Raw genomic sequence first — 22,017 nt, forward strand, 5'->3', positions numbered from 1 at the left:
ACCTTTCCATAAATCAAAAATTATTCCAAACATGAGTTTTAAAACAAACAAGCATAATATATAAACAAAAAAACACACACAAAGATGTAATGATTTGAAATAAAGAAAACATTATTAAACACTGTGTAAGAGATTTTCTTATAAAACTACCTTTTTCCCCCAGGAATTAGACCTATTCAGGAAATTAATGATGAAGCACAATAAGTACGCCTTACGAGGAAATTAGCTTAAAGTTTTATTTTTTTTTAATGTTTATTTATTTTTGAGAGAGAGAGAGCGTGCACACGTGCGTGCATGCAAGCATAAGCAGGGGAGGGGCAGTGAGAAAGGGAGACACAGAATCTGAAGCAGGCTCCAGGTCCAGAGGGCTTGTCAGCGCACAGCCCAATACAGGCTCAAAGCAGGGTTCAAACTCAAAAACCAGGAGAGCATGACCTGAGCCGAAGTCAGAAGCTTAACTGACTGAGCCACCCAGGTGCCCCTATTTGGAAGTTTTAAAAGTTTCATGTACTCTCTTACAACTCAGTAATAAAAAGGCAAATAATCCAATTTAAAAATAACAAAAGACTAAGGAGCTAGAAAAAGAAGACAAACAAAACCCAAACCCAGCAAAAGGAAAGAAATAATAAAGATTAGAACAGAAATAAATGATATAGAAACTAAAAAGACAATGGAAGAAATCAATGAAACCAGAAGCTGATTCTTAGAAAAGATCAACAGAACTGACAAACCTCTAGCCAGACTTATTAAAAAAAGAGGACCCAAATAAACAAAATCACTAATGAAAGAGGAGATAAAACAACCAACACCACAGAAATACAAATAATGGTAACAGAATATTATGAAAACCTATATGCCAACAAACTGCACAACTTAGAGAAAATGAATAAATTCCTAGAAACGTATAACTACCAAAACTAAAGCAGGAAGAAATAGAAATTTTGAACACACCAACTACCACCAATGAAATTGAATCACTAATCAAAAAACTCCCAAAAAACAAAAGTCCAGGACCAGATGGCTTCACAAGCAAATTCTACCAAACGTTTAAAGAAGAGTTAATACCTATTCTTCTCAAACTATTCCAAAAAAATAGCTGAAGGAAAACTTCCAAATTCATTCTATGAGGCCAGCATTACCCTCATACAAAACAAGATAAACAGCACAAAAAGAGAGAGACAGAGAAAGAACACTACAGGCCATGAATATAAACGTAAAAATATAGATGTAAGAATCCTCAACAAAATATTAGCAAGCCAAATCCAACAATACATTTAAAAAATCATGCACCACGATCAAACAATCTATTCCTGGGTTGCCAGGGTGGTTCAATATTTGCAAAACAATCATGACATATCACATCAATAAGAGAAAGGATAAAAATCATAGGATCATTTCAACAGATGCAGAAAAAGCATTTGACAAAGTATGACATCCATTCCTGATAAAAACTCTCTACAAAGTAGGTCTAGAGGGAACATACCTCATCATAATAAAGGCCGTATTTGAAAAACTCACAGCCAATATCATACTCAATGCTAAAAAATTGAGAGCTTTTGCCCTAAGATCAGTAACAAGACAAGGAGGTCAACTCTCATGACTTTTATTCAACATAGTGCTGAAAGTCCTAGACACAGTAATTAGTCAACATAAAGAAATAAAAGACATCCACATTGATAAGGAAAAAGTAAAACTCTCACTATCTGCAGATGACATGAGATACTATATGTAGAAAATCCTGAAGACTTCACCAAAAAACTACTAGAACTGATGAATTAATTCAGTAAAATTGTAGGAAACAAAATCAGTGTACAGAAAGCGGATGCATTCCTATACACTGATAATGAAGCAGCAGAAAGTGAAATTAAGAAAACAGTCCTATTTACAATTGCACCAAAAACAATAAAATATCTAGGAATAAACAACCAAAGAGTTGTGAAAGACCTGTACTTTGAAAACTATAAAACTGATGAAAGAATTGAAGACAACACAAACAAATGGGAAGATATTCCATGCTCGTGGGTTGGAAGGAAAACATTGTTAAAATGTCCATACTACCCAAAGCAATTTACACATTTAATGCAATCCCTACCAAAATACTAACAGTATTTTTCACAGAACTAGAACAAAAAGAAAAAAAAAAAACTAAAATTTGTATGGAACCACAAAAGACCTTGAACAGCCAAAGCAATCTTGAAAAATAAAACCGGAGGTATCACAATTCTAGATTTTAAGTTCTTTTACAAAGCAGTAGTAATTAAAATCACATGGCTCTAGCATAAAAAGAAACACATAGATCAAATGAACAGAATAGAAAACCCAGAAATAAGCCTATAATTATATGGTCAATTAATATTCAACAAAGGAGGAATGAATATGTCATGGGAAAAAAACAGTCTCTTCAACAAATGGTGTTGGAAAAACTGGACAGCTTCATGCAAAAGAATGAAACTGGGCCACTTTCTTTCACCATCCCCAAAAACAAACTCAAAATGGATTAAAGACCTAATTGTGAGACCTGAAACCATAAAAATCCTGAAGCAGGACATAGGCAATAATTTCTCTGTCATCCACTATAGCAACATTTTTCTAGTTATGTCTCCTGAAGCAAATTAAAAGCAAAAATAAACTACTGGGATTGCATCAAAATAAAAGGTGTCTGAACAGCAAAGGAAACAATCAACAAAACTAAAAGGCAACCTATTGAATGGGAAAAGATATTTGCAAATGATTTATCTGATAAAGGGTTAGTATCCAAAATATATAAAGAATTTATACAATTCAACACCCAAAACACAAATAATACAATTAAAAAATGGGCAGGAGATATGAATAGACATTTCTCCAAAGAAGACATACAGATGGGCAATGGACATATGAAATGATGTTCAACATCACTCATCATCAGGGAAATGCAAATCAAAACTACAATGAGGCATCACCTCACACCTGTCAGAATGACTAAAATCAAAAACACAAGAAACAACAAGTGTTGGCAAGGATGTGGAGATAAAGGTGACACACATACACATACACATACATACACACACACGCACGCACACACATATGAAAAATGTTATATATTATATATACATATATCATATATACACACACATAGGATATTATTCAGCCATAAAAAATAATGAAATCTTGCCATTTTGCAACAACATGGATAGAGCTAGGGAGTATAATGCTAAGTGAAATAATTCAGAGAGATAAACACCATGTGATCTCACTTATATATGGAATTTATAAAACAAAACAAACAAGGGAAAAAAATAAAAGAGAGAGAGATAAACCAAGGAACAGACTCTTCACTATACAGAACAAAGTTACCAGAGGGGGGAGAGGTGGGAAGATGGGTGAAATAGATCATGGGGATTAAAGAGTACACTTATGATGAAAAAAATAATAATTTTTTTAATTTTTTTAATGTTTATTTATTTTTGAGAGAGAGTGCAAGTTGGGGAGGGGCAGAGAGAGACACACACAGAATCAGAAGCAGGCTCCAGACTCTGAACTGTCAGCACAGAGCCTGACACGGGACTTGAACTCATAAACCACAAGATCATGACCTGAGCCCAAGTCAGACGCTTAACCGACTGAGCCACCCAGGTGCCCCAATAAAAAAATAATTTTTTAAAAAACAACACAAGATACTAGGAAAAAATGCATTTTTTTCAAGGAAATTTTTTCCCATTTATTTTTTAAGGGAAAAATTGTACCTGAATATAATTAATGTATTGAAAATCTTTTAATTACACCTTCAGGGGAAAAAAAAATTAAACAGACAACTTTCCAAAGAAGATAAACTAATGGGCAAAAGGACACACCAAAGAATGCTCAACAGCCTCAATCACCAGGAAAATGCAATCAAAACCACAATGAGCTGGGGCGCCTGGGTGGCTCAGTCGGTTGGGTGTCCAACTTCGGCTCAGGTCATGATCTCGCAGTCCGTGAGTTCGAGCCCCACGTCAGGCTCTGTGCTGACAACTCAGAGCCTGGAGCCTGTTTCAGATTCTGTGTCTCCCTCTCTCTCTGACCCTCCCCCATTCATGCTCTGTCTCTCTCTGTCTCAAAAATAAATAAATGTAAAAAAAATTTTTAAAAACTTAAAAAAACCACAATGAGCTACCACTTCACATCCACCAGGATAGTTATAATCAAAAAGACAGACAATAACAACTATTGGTGGCAATATGGAGAAGTTGGGACCCTCATAAACTCCTAGCAGGATTGTAAAATGGTGCAGTTGCCTTGGAAAACCAGTTGGCAATTCCTAAATAGGTTAGACATAGACATACATGTTCATAGCAATATTATGCATAATAGGCAAAAGTGGAAACAATTCAAATGTTCACCAACTGATGAATGAATAAATAAAATGTGGCATATCAATAAACTGGAGTATTATTCAGCCATATAAAGGAATGAATTACTGACACATGCTACAACATGAACCTTGAAAATATTATGCTAAGTGAAAAGAAGGCTTTCTTTCACAAAAGACCACATATTATAGGATTCCGTTTATTTATTTATTAGAATTTGATATCTTTAATCTCTTTTATTTTTTTGTATTTTTTTAATATAATTTATTGTCAAATTGGCTTATATGATTCCATTAAATGAAATGCCCAGAATAGGCAAACCTAGAGACAGAAAGTAAATTAGTGGTTGCCTAGGGCTGGGAGAGATTGGGGAGAAATGAGGAGTGAATATTAATGGGTGTAGGATATTTTGGGGGTGATAAAAATGTTCTAAAAGTGTAGTGATGGTTGTAGAACTCTGAATATGCTTAAAACCATGTGATTACTATCCCAATAAAGCTGTTTAACATAGAGTTCTGCCTACTGAGGCTCGGTGGGTCAGTCAGTCAAGCGTCCGACTTCAACTCAGATCATGATCTCACAGTTCATGACTTCTGTGCTGACATCTCAGAGCTGGGAGACTGCTTCAGATTCTGTGTCTCCCTCTCTCTGCCCCTTGCCTGCTCTCTCTCTCAAAAGTAAATAAACATTAAGAAATTTTTTTAATAAATAAGAGAGTTCTGCCTATTAATTTAATATTATTGCTAGGACTATTACAGTAGTAAGGGCATGTTCAACTGCTGCTCAGCCCTTCTTTCTCATTTAACCTTAACAATCATGAAGGTTAAGTATTATTAAGCCCTTTTACAGCTGAAGACAACAGGCCTTGGAGAGTGTAGATAACTTGTAAAACATCACATAGCTAGCAACTGCCATATCCAAGACTATTCACCACATCATATTGTTTTCTTTATTTTTTGTTGTGTTAGTATTTTCACATTCCTGAGTTCTCACTTTAATATTCAGTTCAAGAAAAAAACACAGAAAAATTTAATGTCTTCAGATGGCAAATTCAAGAATCACTTATACAGTGCATTTATCATAAAATAAAGGTGAAAATATTGTCGATGTGTATTACAAATTCTTCATATGAAATTCAAACTATTCATAACATAAAATATAACATTTCATGATAAAACTGTCTTCAGTGAACAGACAGTTGCACTAATAAAAATAGTAAGGTTTTATCTCTGACCTCTCTACAAATTCAGTTTGAGGAGAGCCACTTTTACTCTCACATTGCCTCCCTTAACAAGTAAATCAATCTAGGAAAAAGTAGCAGTTAACAACACCAATCCCACTTCAGGAAACAGGAACCAGAGCATAGGAGACAACTGGACCCATCTTGAGCTCTTCTGAGACCCATATAGAAAATCTGGTACACTTGTGACAAGATTCCCATTCATTAAATAAAACTTAAACATGTCATGCAATGTTCTAAGCATTTTACAAAAACTAACTCCTTTAATCCTCATAACAACTCTGTGAGATATGATGACCTCCTTCACTTCTTACTATGTAACATAACAATTATTATAATTTTACATATTATATATAATTGAATAATTCACTTTATTTTTTAAGTTTAATTAAAAACTTTAATTAAAGGGAATCATAACTTCCTAAAAATTATATACCTATCAAAATACAAATACTTTATATTGCTCTTAATATTACCCAGAATCTAATGTGTATTCTTACCACGATTCTGGTTCCATTCATGTGCTTCTCCTAAGTATTTTACATCAAACTGGTACTGTCCATTTATGTAAAAATAATCATCAGTACTAAGAATGACTCCACTAGGATTATCCTCTTGCAAAGTCCTGTGAATGATAAATGGAATTGTTTTCATTAATTTTTCTTCTAAATTCTCTCTCCTAATTTTCACAAGGTCATAATCCAAATAAAGAACTCAAGCATGGTTATTTAAAAGTGAGAATATAATAATATTCAAACAAATCACATTGGAAATGCTCTAAGCAGAAGATTGACTCCCAAGAAAACTGACCTAAAACAAACCTATTTTGTTCCTTAAATTCAAAACCAATTATGGCTTTTTAACTCTATAATCAAAGTTGAACTTATTTTTCTCCTACCCAAATTAGTTCTCTTCCATAAAGCTATTTCTACTGACTTCAAAAGCTCACAATCTTGAAATCATCTTTAAATTTTTCTTCTATTCTGTCTCCCAAAATGACATGCTAAGATAAAATAAAAAACTCCTGGAGAAAAGAGTGCTGCTATCAGCCACAAAGTAAGAAAAAATTAGTGAAAAGAAAAGATTTCAGTGGTTACTAAACATATCTATTAAGCAAAAGCATTTCACATATTCCTATTCTCTATCTGTTATAAATGCTCAGGTTCATGCATCATACTTTTTTAAAAACTCAATTAAACCTCATACCTTGCCAAAAAAGACTTTCCTGATCCTGGAAGCCCTCTGAGAAGAACAAGAACTAGTCCAACATAAGATGATGTCTTCTTTCTTACAACCTGAGAAACTGGGGTTTCTTGTACTTGATAAGCACTTGCTCCCTCTTTATTTCTCCATACCTTTGTCGGGGAAGTGTGCGAAATAACCGGAGGGGGAAAAGTGTAGTTGACAGGTCTCCAGTGTGTAGCGGTGGTTACGACAGGAGCTACAAAGCCATGATTTCCTTGAAAGAGGTCAAAAGCAGGAATCATTGGATTCCACATTGGTGGAGGTGGAGGAGGAGGCAGCAGTAGAGGGAGAGGGGTAAGTACTGGGCAGTAATTCACATCTTTCCCCTTTGACGGCAGTTCAGTATGTTTGTGCGGTTTGAAATTGAACTCTTCGGAAGGTAGGAACATATCAGGGACAGAAGCAGATTTCTGATCCCCACCTGTACCTAGTAAATCAAGCCCCAGATTTTGCACAGTAAGGCTTAAAGCCTGAGGTTCACTGTCATCCAAATCTACAGGGGCTTGAGAGAACGGAGTCTCAACATACTCAGTTTCTAAAAGCTCTTTAGGTCTTTGACCACGATTGCTACCACCCACCATACTGTCACTTGCTACATTTAAAGAACCACTGAGAAGAGAATCTTCCAATGCCAATGTGTCATCCTTTATAAAACTTTTGGACTCATCTGAAACAGAATGTGAAGTTACGGTGTTTGAACTTAATGCAGAGGCAGAATTCTCTACATTTTCACTGTTCAAATCCACATTTTCTGTAGAAAGAATGGGAGTCATGCTACTTGCATCTGAATTTACAAATGCACTCGGGTCACTAAAACTATTAACACTTTGCAAAGGCAAAAATGAGTATACTTGGTCATCAGAAGAGTTCAATTTCTCAAAAGCATTCTGTATTAAGGAATCCAAGTCTTCGGTTAGCTGCATGTCCAAAAATGAATCCATTTTTGAATCTTCACTCTCTTCTTCAGGAGGATACTTTTCCATTATTTCACGTCCCACAGCACTTACTTGGCTCTCAGAAGCAATGAAGCTTTTTGAAGATGATTCTTCTACCTTGGCATCAGAGGCAGATAATTCTAATAGACAATCCATTGCATTTTCAACTGTACAACAAGGACAACAATATAAATGTGTATTGAAAACAGTAAAATACAATTTGATTAAAATCCATGTAAAATTATACTTTTTGCACTGAATGGAATATAGAAATTTATAAATATTCAAGTAATTTTTTTATTTAATATTTTACTAATATACCAGTCTGTATTAGTGAAAGGTTTGAATGATGGAGTCATACAATGTTGTTACTTTCAGACAAGCTGTAATAAACTAGGCTAATAAATTACCATCAAGTAGAAGGTCTCTGATAAATGTGAATTAACAAAATATTTATAAATTGTATCTAAAGATATCTATAATTATATACATTACAGTTATTTATAAAGACCCTAAAACCAGTTAATTTATTCAATACTGAGCAACTGCATGTCCTTTTAAGTACAAAGTATTTTCAGTACTCTCCTGTAAATCTAATTTGTTTATATGGTTAATGCTATAAATTTCACTTAATACAAAAAATAAGTATCAGCATATACTATATATCGGACATACATCGTACAAAGATAAATAAGACATAGTTTTTACTACACTTAAGAGATTTTTGCAATCTAATGGAGGCAATTAAAGATAATCAAATTAGAAAACAATTATATTATAATATAGATTAAATAATGCACATTTTTAGTAATACACAAATGCTATAACAGCCTTATAAGAGCGTAAGGAAAGATTTCACGTAAGGTAATATGTGAACTGGGACTTGAAGATTAAAAAGAAACTTGTCAGACACAGGAAGGAAACGCAAAGCTGGTCTTGAAAACACAAAGTATGTTTAAGGTATTAAGAGAAGTTAGTTGGAGTATGGGTATACAGTACTATGGTGGATAAAAGGAGACAAAACTGGAAAAGATCAAGTGAAATTGGGAAGAGTCTTGTATGTCAAGGTAAGAAATATCAATTTTATTTTCTAAAGAAACTATCTGTCACCACATTTGAACTAGGAGCTTTATATATATCACCGATATGAACCCTCAAATAATACTATGAGGGTTAGTATATCTAGCAAATAGATGAAGAAAATAAAGTTCAAAAAGTATATTAACTTGGCCCAAATCACACAGATACTAAGTGACAGAGCCAGGCCTGGTATGTCTGACTCCAATGCTGAGCTCTTTCCCTTATAACACAAATACAGAGCCTTTTGCTTATTTTTGTGCTTTTTCTTAAGGAAATATGAAAATGAAGCACAGCACAGTAGGTAACAGCTCTGGTCTGGAGTCAGAAAACCAACATTTAAATTCCTACTTGTTGGCTATGACCCTCAAACAAGTCACTTAACTTGCGTAAGCCTTGATTTTCTCATTTGCAATATGGGGATAATAAAAGTACCTACCTCATAGGGTTGTTGTGAGGATTAAATGAGATAATCCGTGAAAAAGTGCTGTGCATAAGGACTGGCACCTAGTAAGCACCCAATTAATGTTCCCTTAAGAAGAAAAACAAAGAGGGATTGGAGGGGCAAGCCCGGCAGAGAGACCAGTTAGGAGATTATAGCAATAGTACAAAGGTTAGAAGCCCTAAACATGAAGAAAAAAAAAAAAAAAAGAAAGAAAGAAAAGAAAAAAAAAAGAAAAAGGAAGAAAGCAAACACAAAAGGTATTTCTATGAAGAAAATGTACATGATAGAAAAACCACAAGATCAACCCAAAAAATTAATGTGTATATAATAAAAACACAGTATTATGTAAAAGTAAGTAAAAGATCAGGATATTTATATCACGCAAGAGATACACAGGGTGTTGGAAAAATTAAAACAATGGTATAAAATAACAAAAACACATAAAAATTCACACAAGAATATAATAATTAATAAGCCATATGCAAAAATGTTCAATAATCCTGTTTATTTAAAGAAAAAACAAATTAAGACAAAGCAAAATTTTATTCCTATTAAAATCGTGAAGTCATACTACACAGTGCTGAAACAGCTGTGGTGAAACCACGGTACTTATACAGTCCTGGAGGGATGGCAACTGGGCACACCTCTTGTAGGCAAATTCAGCAGCACGTTTCCAAGAGCTGAAAACTGTTCTTACCTTGTGACATGAGGAAATAAAACGTTGGGACTAAGAAAAAAAGCCAAAAGAAGGGAAAGGCGATTTGTACCAAGATGTCCTGTGCTGTATTAATTATTCATGAAAAACTTAGTTACAATTAAATAAACTAGAGCACAACATTTCAGTGGAATATTTGAAGCTATTAAAAATACATATAAAGATCATAGCAACACTGAAAAAATGCTTGTTACGCTTACAAAGCAAAATACACAATTTCATCAATGTTATCATTTCAAAATGCTCAAAATATCAGTATTTATGAACAAGATGTAGAGAAGATCCTTGAAAAGAGACACATTTTTTTGTTAGGATGTAAGGGCAATATATTTTTCTTGTAATTCCTCATTGCTTATGTTAGTGTATGTGAAACAAATAAATTTTAAACACATCAACATTAAGAAATAAATGTTGAAGTCACACATAAAACTCTATACACTGTCATTTCTGAGCATTATGCAGACTGCTGAAAACTGTTTTTCTGCATACATAACAGAATACTTAAGCTCACATCACAGACTGCATAAAGAATAAAAGTGAAGTTTATCATGCATTACCAAAACTTCCCCAATCCAGAATAATTTTATCTTATACTAATCATAGCCAATAGCAATACTGAGCATCAACATTTGAAGTACTAAAGTATTAAAGCAATATTTAATTTACTCATTCAGTCAACTTTGATAGTTTCTTGTCTGTCAACATACTTCTAAACAATTTATTACAAGTTATTAATAATACTATACTGAAGACTTGACCAAACAAACAAACAAACAAACCTCGGTTCTCACCGAAAGTCCTATGAGGTACATACTTTTATTTTTCTCATTAACAAATAAGAAAACAGAGCCAGAGAGGTTAGTGGCAGAGCTGGAAACCTAACCCAGATTTCCTGATTCCAAAGCCAATATTGTGAAGTACTACTCTATTAGCATCAACTCTTAATAAGCTCTCATTCCCACAATTACAATCTTTTCCCTCAGAAAACCTGGATGGCTCAGTTGGTTGTGTCTGACTCTTGATTTCAGCTCAGGTCATGATCCCAGGGTTGTGGGATCGAGCCCCACATCAGGCTCCCCTGCTTAAGATTCTCTCTCTCTTTCTCTCCCTCCCTCTCCCCCTCATCTCCTCCCTCCTCTCTCTAAAAAAATAAAAATATCTTTTCACTCAATAAATATTTACTGAGGTCCTAATATGAGTCATTAGCCATTTTAGGGGCTGGGGATACAGCAATAAAAATATTTTATGAGATCTGTCTTTATGGAGCTTACATCCTAAGACAGTGGTTTTCAGCTGGGGATGATTCTGCTCCCCAGGGGAAATATGACAATAGGTGGAGCCATTTTTAATTTGTCAAAAGGGCTGCTGAAGGTTGCTACTGGCATCTACAAAGTACAGGCCAGGGATGCTGCTAAACATCCTACTATGCACAGGAAAGCCACTCACAACAAAGAATTATCCAGTCCAAAATGTTGGCAGTTCCAACCTGTTCTAGAGGGAAGATAAAAAGAAATAAAACATAGAATATGATATCTATACATACATCTTATATTTAGAACTATACGTATCTTGAAAGCAGAAAAAACTATGCTTTCTTCTTCCTCATATCCTTCACAATACCAAACTTAATAACTTGCCCATAGCAGATGCTCAATAAATTAACCAAAGAGAAAGAAGGCAATCATTTTTCTATATTACTGCTGGTCATGGCATAGTACATGAAGTCTTCTTACATGATGCAAAGGATTCAAACTAAACTTTTTCTCACCTTTGAAATCACATTCAGAAAGCATCAAATACACTACATCGGGATCCAGATCAGAAAACATCTCTGAGATACTGGTGAAGAGTTCTTCCTGATCAACTTTTGTCTCACACATGGAAGGAAGAGTAGTGGTTGGCTCCTCATGACTAGCAACACTGGATACGACAACTTCCTTAGAGCTTGCGGTCTTCCGAAAAGGATTTCCCCCAAGATTTTTCCTTCTCCTTGGCATTCTGACTTCCAAAACTAAAATGTTTCCCTTTTCTTATTTAAGATGTTTGATATTTAAGTCATACCTCAAAGAAAACACGGTTAAATATCTTGCACAATCCAGCAGTAATAGGACCTAAAATAGAAAGTAAGTAAAGACACTCAGACTATAAAATCGGAATGGTATCTTTATTTGACTCTAAGAAAGTACCATCAACTCTGGCAGCAAAGCCAAAAAGCAGTCAAACAACTTTTCTCTCCAAAATATTCAAGTTTTGCCAGGATTGAACATGTTAAAAATTTAAGATATTAACAAATATAATGTATCTTCACAACAGCGAGTATACTGTTTTAATTAGCATTTCATTTCAAAAAACAAAAAACAATATTCATAATGACAATGTCTACTGAACATCTACATTTGGATGTCTAATAGGCATCATCAACTTAACATGTCCAAAACTGAGCTCCTGATCACCTACTTCACACCTGCTCTTCTCAGTCTTTCCCATCTTAATTAATGCAACTCTATCCTTCCAATTGCTTGGGTCAAAAATCTTGTATTCCTAACTCTTCTCATTCCACATCCAAACTGTAAGCCAATTTTGTCAATACTACCCTCAAAATGCATCCAGAATATGACCTTTCCTCACTATCTCACTACTACCACAGCCTGTTGCCTAGATTACTTACAAAAGTCTCCAAACCAATCTCTTTGCTTCCATCCTTGCCCCTTCACAGTCTATTTATATTTAGCACAGCAATCAGAGTGACTCAGTTAAACCATTAAGTCAGATCATACATCTCTTCTGCTTAACTATTTACTGGCTTCCCATCTCATTCAGGGTAAAAGCCAGAACTCTTAAAATAGCCTATAACCCAGACACTGGTTACTTCAGTGCTGTCATCCCCAGACCTTGCTCAGTGCCACTCCAGCCACACTTTACCTCCTTGTTCTTCTTTAACCACACCAGCCATGCTCTTCCCAGGAACCTTTAGATTTGGTTCCCTCTACCTAAACTACTACTCTCTCAAGTATCTATCACATTTATTTCCTCACCACCTTCCTATCATTACTCAAATGTTACCTACTCAGGAAGTCAGTCCCAACAACACTTATCCTTTCCTAACTTGAATTTCCCCATAAGACTTAATCATCTTCTAACACAGTACATATTTCATTTCGGGTTTTTTTGTTTTCTTTTTTTATATTTACTACCCACACTCAAGTAAAGTGTAAGCTCCACAAGGGCAGGGACTCATTGATCTGAAGAACCCCAGATAGTCTACTTGCTCTCTTCACCTGGATGTATCTAATAGCCATTTCAAATTTAACATATGCAAAACTAAATGATATTTTCCCCCAAATCTGCTCTAACCATTTGATCTAGCTACTTTCATCATTTACTCGTATTCTGGTGTCCTAAATGTTCTTTCTGCTTCCAACTCTTGTCTCCTACAGTCTATTTTCAACACACCAGCCAGAATGATGTTCATACAGCAACATAACATACATACATACATACATACATACATACATACATACATACAACACATAACAAGTCAGAATCAGGGCCTGCTCTAAATCTTCAAGTGGTTCACCATGCCACTCAGTAAAACCTAAGTTCTTACAGTGGCTCACCTCCCTGATGGCCTTTGATATATTCTTCCCCAAAATATTTGCATTGGTAATCTCACTCCTCCAAACCTTTATTCAAGTGTCAGTTAATGATTTCTTCTTTGATTACCCAATTTAAAATCATCTCCCCCAATCCCTCTGCCCCAATCAATCTCCCTTCCCTGACTTCCCACTGCCCATAATACCCATACTATAAAATTTACCTTTTAATTAAACTTATTGTGTCATAGTTCTCTCCATCTTCCAGAACGGCACTGTCAATATGGCAGCCACCAGCCACATGTGCCTATTTAAATTTAAATTAATTAAAATTAAATAAAATTACACCTTTATATATTAATAGCACATAAAGTAGAATTCAGAGGGGGAAAAAATTACCAGGGACAGAGAAGGGCCTTATATAATCATAAAGTTTCAGACCACCAAGGCAACCCTAAATGTATATGCACCAAACAACAGAGTCACTAAATAAGTGAAACAGAAACTGACGATTGAAATGAGACATGGACAAATCCACAATTACAGAAACTTCAAAAGCCCTCTCTCAACAATTGGGAGAATAACTAGACAGAAGATCATCTAGGATACAGAACACCAACGATACAGAACACAATTAACACTATCAATTAAGGATAATCAACATTTATAGAACACTCCATCCAACAGAATACATTATTTTCAAGTGCCCACTGAATATGTACCAAGATAGATCATAGCCTAGATTTTAAAACAAACCCCAACAAATTTAAAAGAACTGAAATCACACAACGGAATCAAGCTAGAAATCAATTAACAGAAAGATAACCAATACATCTCCAAACACTTGGAACCTAAGCAATATACTAAATAATCCATGGGCCACAGAGAAAGTCTCAAGAAAACTTTTTAAATACACTGAAATGAATGAAAATGAAAATATACCATATCGAAATTTGTAGGACACAGCTAAAGCAGCAATGGTGGACATTTATAGCAAATTTACAACCAAATGCATACAACATTACAAAAGAGGAAAAGTCTCAAATTGATCAATAACCTAAGCCCCCATCACAATTACCTAGAAAAAGAGCAAAACAAACCCAAACCCAAACCCAACAGAAGGAAAGGAATAATAAAAATAAGAGCAAAAATTAATGAAACTGAAAACAGAAAAGCAAAAGAGAAAAATAAGTGAAACAAACTGATAGTTTTTTTAAATTTATTTACTTATTTTAAGAGTGCACACATACACACACACACACACTCACACGGGGGGAGGGGCAGACAGAGAGAGAGAGAGAGAGAAAGAGGAAGAGAGAGAGAGAGAGAGAGAATCTTAAGCCGGTTCTGCACTGTCAGCGCAGAACCTGAAATGGGGGCTCAAACTCACAAACCATGAGATCATGACCTGAGCCAAAACCAAGAATCAGACATTTAACAACTGAGCCACCCAGGTACCCCACAAATTGACAGTTCTTTAAAAAGATCTTTAAAAAATGACAAATCTCTAGCATGAGTAACAAAGAAGAAAAGAGAGAAGACACAAATTACCAATGTCAGGAATGTAAAAAGGGTATCACTACAGAACCCTGTATGCTGAAAGCTTTATATAAAACACTGATGAAAGAAATCAAAGATCTAAATAAATGGAAAGACATAGCATGTTCATGGACTAGAAGACTGAACATAGTAAAGATGTCAATTCTCCCCAAATTGAGATACAGAATTCCTACCAAAACCCCAGCAAGATTTTTTGTGGATAAGGACAAGATTATTCTACAATTAAATGGGAAAGACAAAGGAACTAGAATAGCTAAAACAATTCTGAAAGAGAAGAATCAATCAACTGAACTTCAAGATTTGTTATATCACTACACTAATCAAGCCTGTATGGTATCAGTGGAGGGACAGACATGTAGATATGAAAACAGAATATAGAGCTGGAAACAGAAGAGAGAACCCAGAAATACACCAACATAAATATGCCCAACTAACTTTTAACGAAAGTACAAATGACAATTTAATGGAGAAAAGATAGTCTGTTCCAACAAATGAAACTGCAGCCAGTGGACATCCACAGATAAAAAAAAAAAAACTTTGACTAAGTCTCACACTTCACAGAAAAATTAACTCAAAATGGATCAAGAACTGAAATCCATAAAACTATAAACATTTTAGAAAAAAAAAAAAAAAAACAGGAGAAAATCTCCATGACCTAGAGCTAAACAGAAACACCAAAAGCATGACCCATAGGAAAAACTGGTAAACTGTACTTCATCAAAATTAAAAAGTTTTGCTCCGTGAAAGACCGTGTTAAGAAGATGAAAAGACAAGCTACAGATTGGAGAAAATATTTGCATACCATGTATCCAACAAAAGATTAACATCTGAAATATATAAAGAACTTATCAAACTCCACAATAAAAAACAATTCAACTAGAAAATGGGCAAAAAGCGTAACACCAAAAGGATGTACAAATGGCAAATAGGCACATAAAAGATGTTCAACACCTTCAGGCATTAGGTAAATACAAATTAAAACTACATACAAGGAGATATTACTTACACATCTATCAAACTGGCTAACATAAAAACTAATGACAACACCACATGCTGGCAAGGATACAGAGAAACTGGATGGCCCATACGCTCTGATGGGAATGTAAAATAGTACAGCCACAGTGGAAAACGGTTTGGTAGTTTCTTTAAAAACTAAACATGTGGGGCACCTGGGTGGCTCAGTTAGTCATGCCACCAATCCTTGATTTCGGTTTAGGTCATGATCTCTCAGTTTGTGAGATGGAGCCCCATGTTGGGCTCCGCACTGACAGCACGGAGCCTGCTTGGGATTCTCTCTCTCCTCCTCCCTGTTCTTCCCCTGCTTGTGCATGTATGTGTGCACAACACCATACAACAATTCAGCAATTGCATTCCTGGGCATTTATCTAAGAGAAATGAAAAATTATGTTCACCCAAAAACCTGTACACAATGTTTATAGCAGCTCTATTCATTAAACCAAAAACTAGAAAACAATTCAGATGTCCTTCAATGGGTGAACCGTTAAATTATGGTACTTCCATTCCATGAAATACTAGTCAGCAATAAAAAGGAACATACTAATGATATATAAAACAACCTAGATGAAATTCCAGACAGTTGTGCTGAGTGGAAAAAAGCCAATCCCCAAAGGCTATATATTGAATAATCTCATTAATGTAACATTTTTGAAATGACAAAATTACAGAAATAGATTAATGATTGCCAAAGGTTAAGGAAGGGATGGGAGGAAGGGGCAAGTGGGTGTGGCTATAAATGGGTAAGTTGAGAGATTCTTATAGTGATGGAAATATTCTGTACTAATGACAATATCTCGGTTGTGATACCATAGTAAAGTTGTGCAAAGGTGTTTCATTGGGGGAACTGGGTAAAAGCACAGGAGACTTCTCTATATTATTTATCAGAACTTCATGTGAATCTACAATCTCAAAATAAAAAGTTTAATTTTGAAAAAAAGCATGTTAAATTAAAAATTCGTTTCCTCATATGAGTCACATTTCAAATGTCCAATTACTACATGTGGTTAATGACTATCATACTGGACAGCAGAAATAGTAAACTTTCCTATCAGTGTAGAAAGTCCTATTGGACAACACTGTTCAGGAATATAAGTTTCATGGAGCAAGTGAATATCCCATCTTAGGAAGATAAGAAACTTTATAAGCAAAAAAGTACAAAGAGGAAGTCTTAAAAGAAAACTAACACATCTAGCCACATTAAATGTAAAATACCTATGTATCAAAAACAAAATTAAGGAAAAACATGTATAACATACAGCAATGGTTTCCCATTTCTCTTCTTCCATTCTTTCATAAACAGGGTTTTGCCGCCACCATTTCTACAACTACACTAAAATTGCTCTTATCTACCAACAATGCACAAGGGTTCCTTTTTCTCCACATCCTCGCCAACACTTGTTTCTTCTTGCATTTTTAATTTTAGCCATTCTAACAGGTGTAATGTGATATCTTGGGGCCTCTCGGTGGCTCAGTCAGTTAAGCATCCAACTTCGGCTCAGGTCATGATCTCATTGTTCGTGAGTTCAAGCCCCGCATCAGGCTTTCTGCTGTCAGCCAGAGCCTGCTTCCAATCCTGTCTCCCTCTCTCTCTGTAACTCTCCCACTCCCATGTGCACTTTCTCTCTCAAAAATAAACATGTTAAGAAAAAAACATGTGGTATCTCATTATTGTTTTAATTTGCATTTCCCCAATGATTAGTGATGTTGAGCATCTTTTCATTGGTCTGTTGCCCATCTGTATGTCTTCTTTAGAAAAATGTCTATTCAGGTCCTCTGCCCTTTTTTTTTTTCAAATGTTTATTTTTGAGAGAAAGAAAGAGACAGAGCACAAGCAGGGAAGGGACAGAGAGAGGGAAACAGAATCCAAAACAGGCTCCATGCTTTGAGCTTTCAGCACAAAGCCTGACGCAGGGCTTAAACCCACACAACATGAAATCATGACCTGAGCCGAAGTCAACTGCTTAACTGACTAAGCCACCCAGGCAGCCCCTCTGCCCATTTTTAATCAGATTATTTGGGGTTTTTGGTATTGAGCTGTATGGAAGGTCCTCAAAAAATTAAAGATATAATTTCCATATGATCCAGTAATTCCACTATTGGGTACTATCCCAAAGAAAATGAGAATACTAATTCAAAAAGATTAGCATTATTTTCAACAGCCAAGATATGGAAGCAACTCAAGTGTCCACTGATAGATGATTAGATAAAGAGGATGTGGTATGTGTACATACACATACACAGTGGAATATTATTCAGCCATAAAAATGAATGAAATTTTGCTACTTGCAACAACACGGATGAGCCCAGAAGGTATAATGCTAAGTAAAACAAGCCAATCAGAGAAAGACAAATATCATATTATTTCACACATATGTGGAACTTAACAAACAAAACGAATGAAGAAAGAAAAAAAAGACCAAAAAAAAGCCAGACTCTTAAATACACAGAACAAACTGGTGGTTGCCAGAGGGAAGGTGAGTAGGGGGACGGGTGAAATAAAGAGGACTAAGAGTATACTTATCTTAATGAGCACTGAGAAATACACAGAATTGTTAAATCATTATATTATATACCTGAAACTAATATAACATCACATGTTAATTATACTTGGAAAAAAATACAAAAATTTTAAAAAAGGAAAAAAAGAGTTTTAGAAATCTAAGCAACCAAAAGGTTCTGGTACATTCTCCCATATTCATTTCAACTACAAGCCATTCTAACTTACTAAAGTAAGTGAAAAGGAAGCCCAGTAAGGTTCTGATTTTCCACCTGATTTTGATTTATGTTGTACTTTTTATGTCAAATATTAACTTGTTTTCAAAAAAAATAAAATAAAATTGCTCTTATCTAAATCACCATTGACATACTTGTCAATGATAAAAGTCAATGATAAAAAATCCAATTCAGCAGGAAGATGTAGTGATTCTAAGTTTGCATTCAGCTTGTAAAACCACTCCCTCTATAGCTATTAGAAAAAGGAGCACCCCCAACAAAAAGAAAAAAAAAGGAACAATAAGGACATAGAAGATTTGAGCCATGCACTATATAACTTAACTTAATATCTATACTACAATGGACTCAATAACCACAAAATATACTTTATTTTCAAATACATAAGCAATTATACTAGAAATGAGTAACTAAAATATAACTAGAAAACACAATTGTTTCAAAATTAAGAACTACACTTCTACAGTTGAGTCAAAGAATTCCACTATGCTAATTAGTGAAATGTTAACATCAATTTAAAATAACTAATAACTAAAATTAATATTATTTAGAAAATATTTTAAGCAAATAAAAATATATATCTAAGCTTCGTGAGATACAATTAAAATCATGCACAGTAAAAGATGCATACAAGTGCATATGTTAGAAAAAAAAAAGAAAGGCTGAAAAACCAACCATCTAAGCATTTAATAAGCAGTTGGGGGAAAAAATAGTGAATCAAACCCAAAGAAACTAGAAAGGAAGTAACAAATAGCAAATACAAAATAGAAAACAAATACGCAATAAAGGGGATCAAAAATGTCAAAAGACAGTTCTTTCAAATTTAAACAATTTTTTTAAAAAAACACTGTTAAGAATGACACATCCCTGGAATGCCTGGGTGGCTCTGTCGGTTAAGCATCTGAGTTCCGCTCAGGTCATGATCTCATGGTTCCTGAGTTTGAGCCCCACATGGAGCTCTGGGCTCTGCACTGACAGTGCAGAGCCTGCTTGGGATTCTCTCTTTCTTTCTCTCCCCCTCCCCACCTGGAACTCTCTATCTCAAAATAAATTAAAAAAAATAATACATAAATAATGACAAATCCCTGGCATGATTAAAAAAGAGAAGGCACAAATAACCAGTATCAAAAATGAAAAAAGGGACATCATTATCTAGTCCACAGACATATTTTAAAAAGACAGATAACAAGATACCATAAATAATTTTATGCCAATACATTTTAAACTTCAAGTGAAATGCACATATTTTTTTAAATACACATCATACTATATCTTATATAACAAGATCTGACAGTCCTGTATCTATTAAAGAAATGGAATGACTTAAAACCTTCCCACAAAGAAAACCCTAGGTCTAGGTGGCTTCATAAGTAAATTCCACTAAATCATCTCTAATACCAATCTTAAACTCTTCTAGAGACTAGGAAAAAAACTTCCCAACGCATTTTATGAGGTCAACATAATCCAGATACCAAAACCTTACAAGGATATTACATGAAAAAAATTACAGGCCTATTTCACTCATGCAAATAGATGCAGGGGCACCTGGGTGGCTCAGTCAGTTAAGCGTCTGATTTCAGCTCAGGTCATGATCAGGTTCATGAGTTTGAGCCCTATGTCAGTCTCTATGTTCGAGCCCTATGTCAGCCCTATGACAGCTCAGAGAACCTGGAGCCTGCTTCAGTCTCCCTCTCTCTCTGCCCCTCCTCTGTTTGTGCTCTCTCCCTCTCTCAAAAAATAAAACAAACATTAAAAAAAAAAGTGTTTTTAATAAAGAAAAAGAAATTACATGCAAAATTCCTAAGCAAAGTATTTAAGTAATACATAAATTATGAGTGATATCATACAAAATATAAAAATTATATTATAAAAGTAATGTATCACAACTAACCTGAATTTATTTTTAGATTACAAAACTTGTTTTAATACTTTAAAATTAATCAATGCAATTCCTGACATTACCAAAATAAAGAAAAGTCATCTAATCAACTCAACGTATGCGGAAAAAATATTTGAAAAAAGTCAACATCCACTCATGATAAAAACTCTACACAAATTAGAAATTGCACGCATTTACAAAAAAAACCCACAACTCATAATTATGAAATGCTGAAAGTTTACCTTCTGCAATCAAAAATAAGACAAGATGATTGCTATCATCATTTTTATTCTATAGTGCCACATTGTGCCAGAGGTCATAGCCAGTGCATTAAGACTTAAAAAGGAAATAAAAGTTGTAAGGATTAGAAAAAAAGAAATAGAACTATCATTATTCACAAACAATACAACTGAGTGTACAAATTATCTTTTGGGATACCCAGATAATTTAACAAGATTGCTGGACTGTATTTATCTACACAAGCAATTAGAAAATAAAAATTAAATCTGGGGTGGCTGGGTGGCTCAGATGGTTAAGCCTCTGATTCTTGGTTACGGCTCAGATCATTATCTCAACAGTTTCTCCAGTTCGAGCCCCATGCTGGGCTCTGCACTGGCAGCATGGAGCCTGCTCAGGATTCTCTCTCTCCGTCTCTGCCCCTCCCCTACTCGTGCTGTCTCTTTCTCAAGTAAATAAATAAACTTTAAAAAAAAAAATTAAAATTAAAAAAAGAAAATAAAAATTAAAGCTAATGGTCTAGACCTATCAGCAGCATTTACAGAGCTGATATATCCCTCCTCCACAGAACACGCTAAGGACATTATCTTCTTTTAAGAACAGGGTCACTATTAGAATTTTCCCACCACTCAACTTGGAAAAAATGAAGTGTTCCAGGACTTACCCCTAGGTTCTCTTCTTTTCTCTTCTTTTCCCTGAATTACCTACTTCTTTGGTGACCTCACCTAGTCTCACCTAGTCTCATGGCTTGGATCTTCTACTGCAGACCTGTCCTAACTACAATCTTCTCAATCTCAGCCAATGGCAATTTCCAGTTGCTGAGGCCAAAAAACTCATTTTTGCCTCCTCTTTCCTTCATACTTCATGTGATCACTCAGCAAATCTTGCCAGTTCTAAATTCAAAATATATTCATGTCATATGACAACTCTTTGTTTAACATTTGAGTAACTGTAAGACTATTATCCAAAGGGACCGCACCATTTTCAATTTCCACCAGCAATGTATAAGGTCC

The 22,017-nt window shown here is 34.8% G+C and overlaps 1 protein-coding gene across 15 annotated transcripts in view; it reads right to left on the reverse strand.

The window, feature by feature from the left end:
- The window catches only part of N4BP2 (NEDD4 binding protein 2), a 156,279-nt gene that overhangs the window by 118,191 nt on the left and 16,071 nt on the right, over nt 1-22,017 (reverse strand). For 11 of the 15 annotated variants that reach the window (XR_009259624.1, XR_009259625.1, XM_058722790.1 and 8 more), the window contains 4 exons: nt 13,806-13,888; nt 11,757-12,099; nt 6,778-7,918; nt 6,072-6,196 (listed from right to left, as the gene is read on the reverse strand). Coding sequence is in view for 13 of the 15 variants with exons in the window: in XM_058722790.1 (XP_058578773.1) it covers nt 6,072-6,196; nt 6,778-7,918; nt 11,757-11,985 (1,495 nt within the window). In the remaining 2 variants the exon portion in view is untranslated. Of the gene's footprint in view, nt 1-6,071; nt 6,197-6,777; nt 7,919-9,267; nt 9,361-11,756; nt 12,100-13,805; nt 13,889-22,017 lie in introns of those variants that run through there. The other 4 variants (XM_058722791.1, XM_058722793.1, XM_058722794.1 and 1 more) reach the window with 4 other exon arrangements.

This window comes from Neofelis nebulosa, chromosome 3 (assembly GCF_028018385.1).
Source record: "Neofelis nebulosa isolate mNeoNeb1 chromosome 3, mNeoNeb1.pri, whole genome shotgun sequence".
Taxonomy (NCBI): Eukaryota; Metazoa; Chordata; class Mammalia; order Carnivora; family Felidae; genus Neofelis; species Neofelis nebulosa.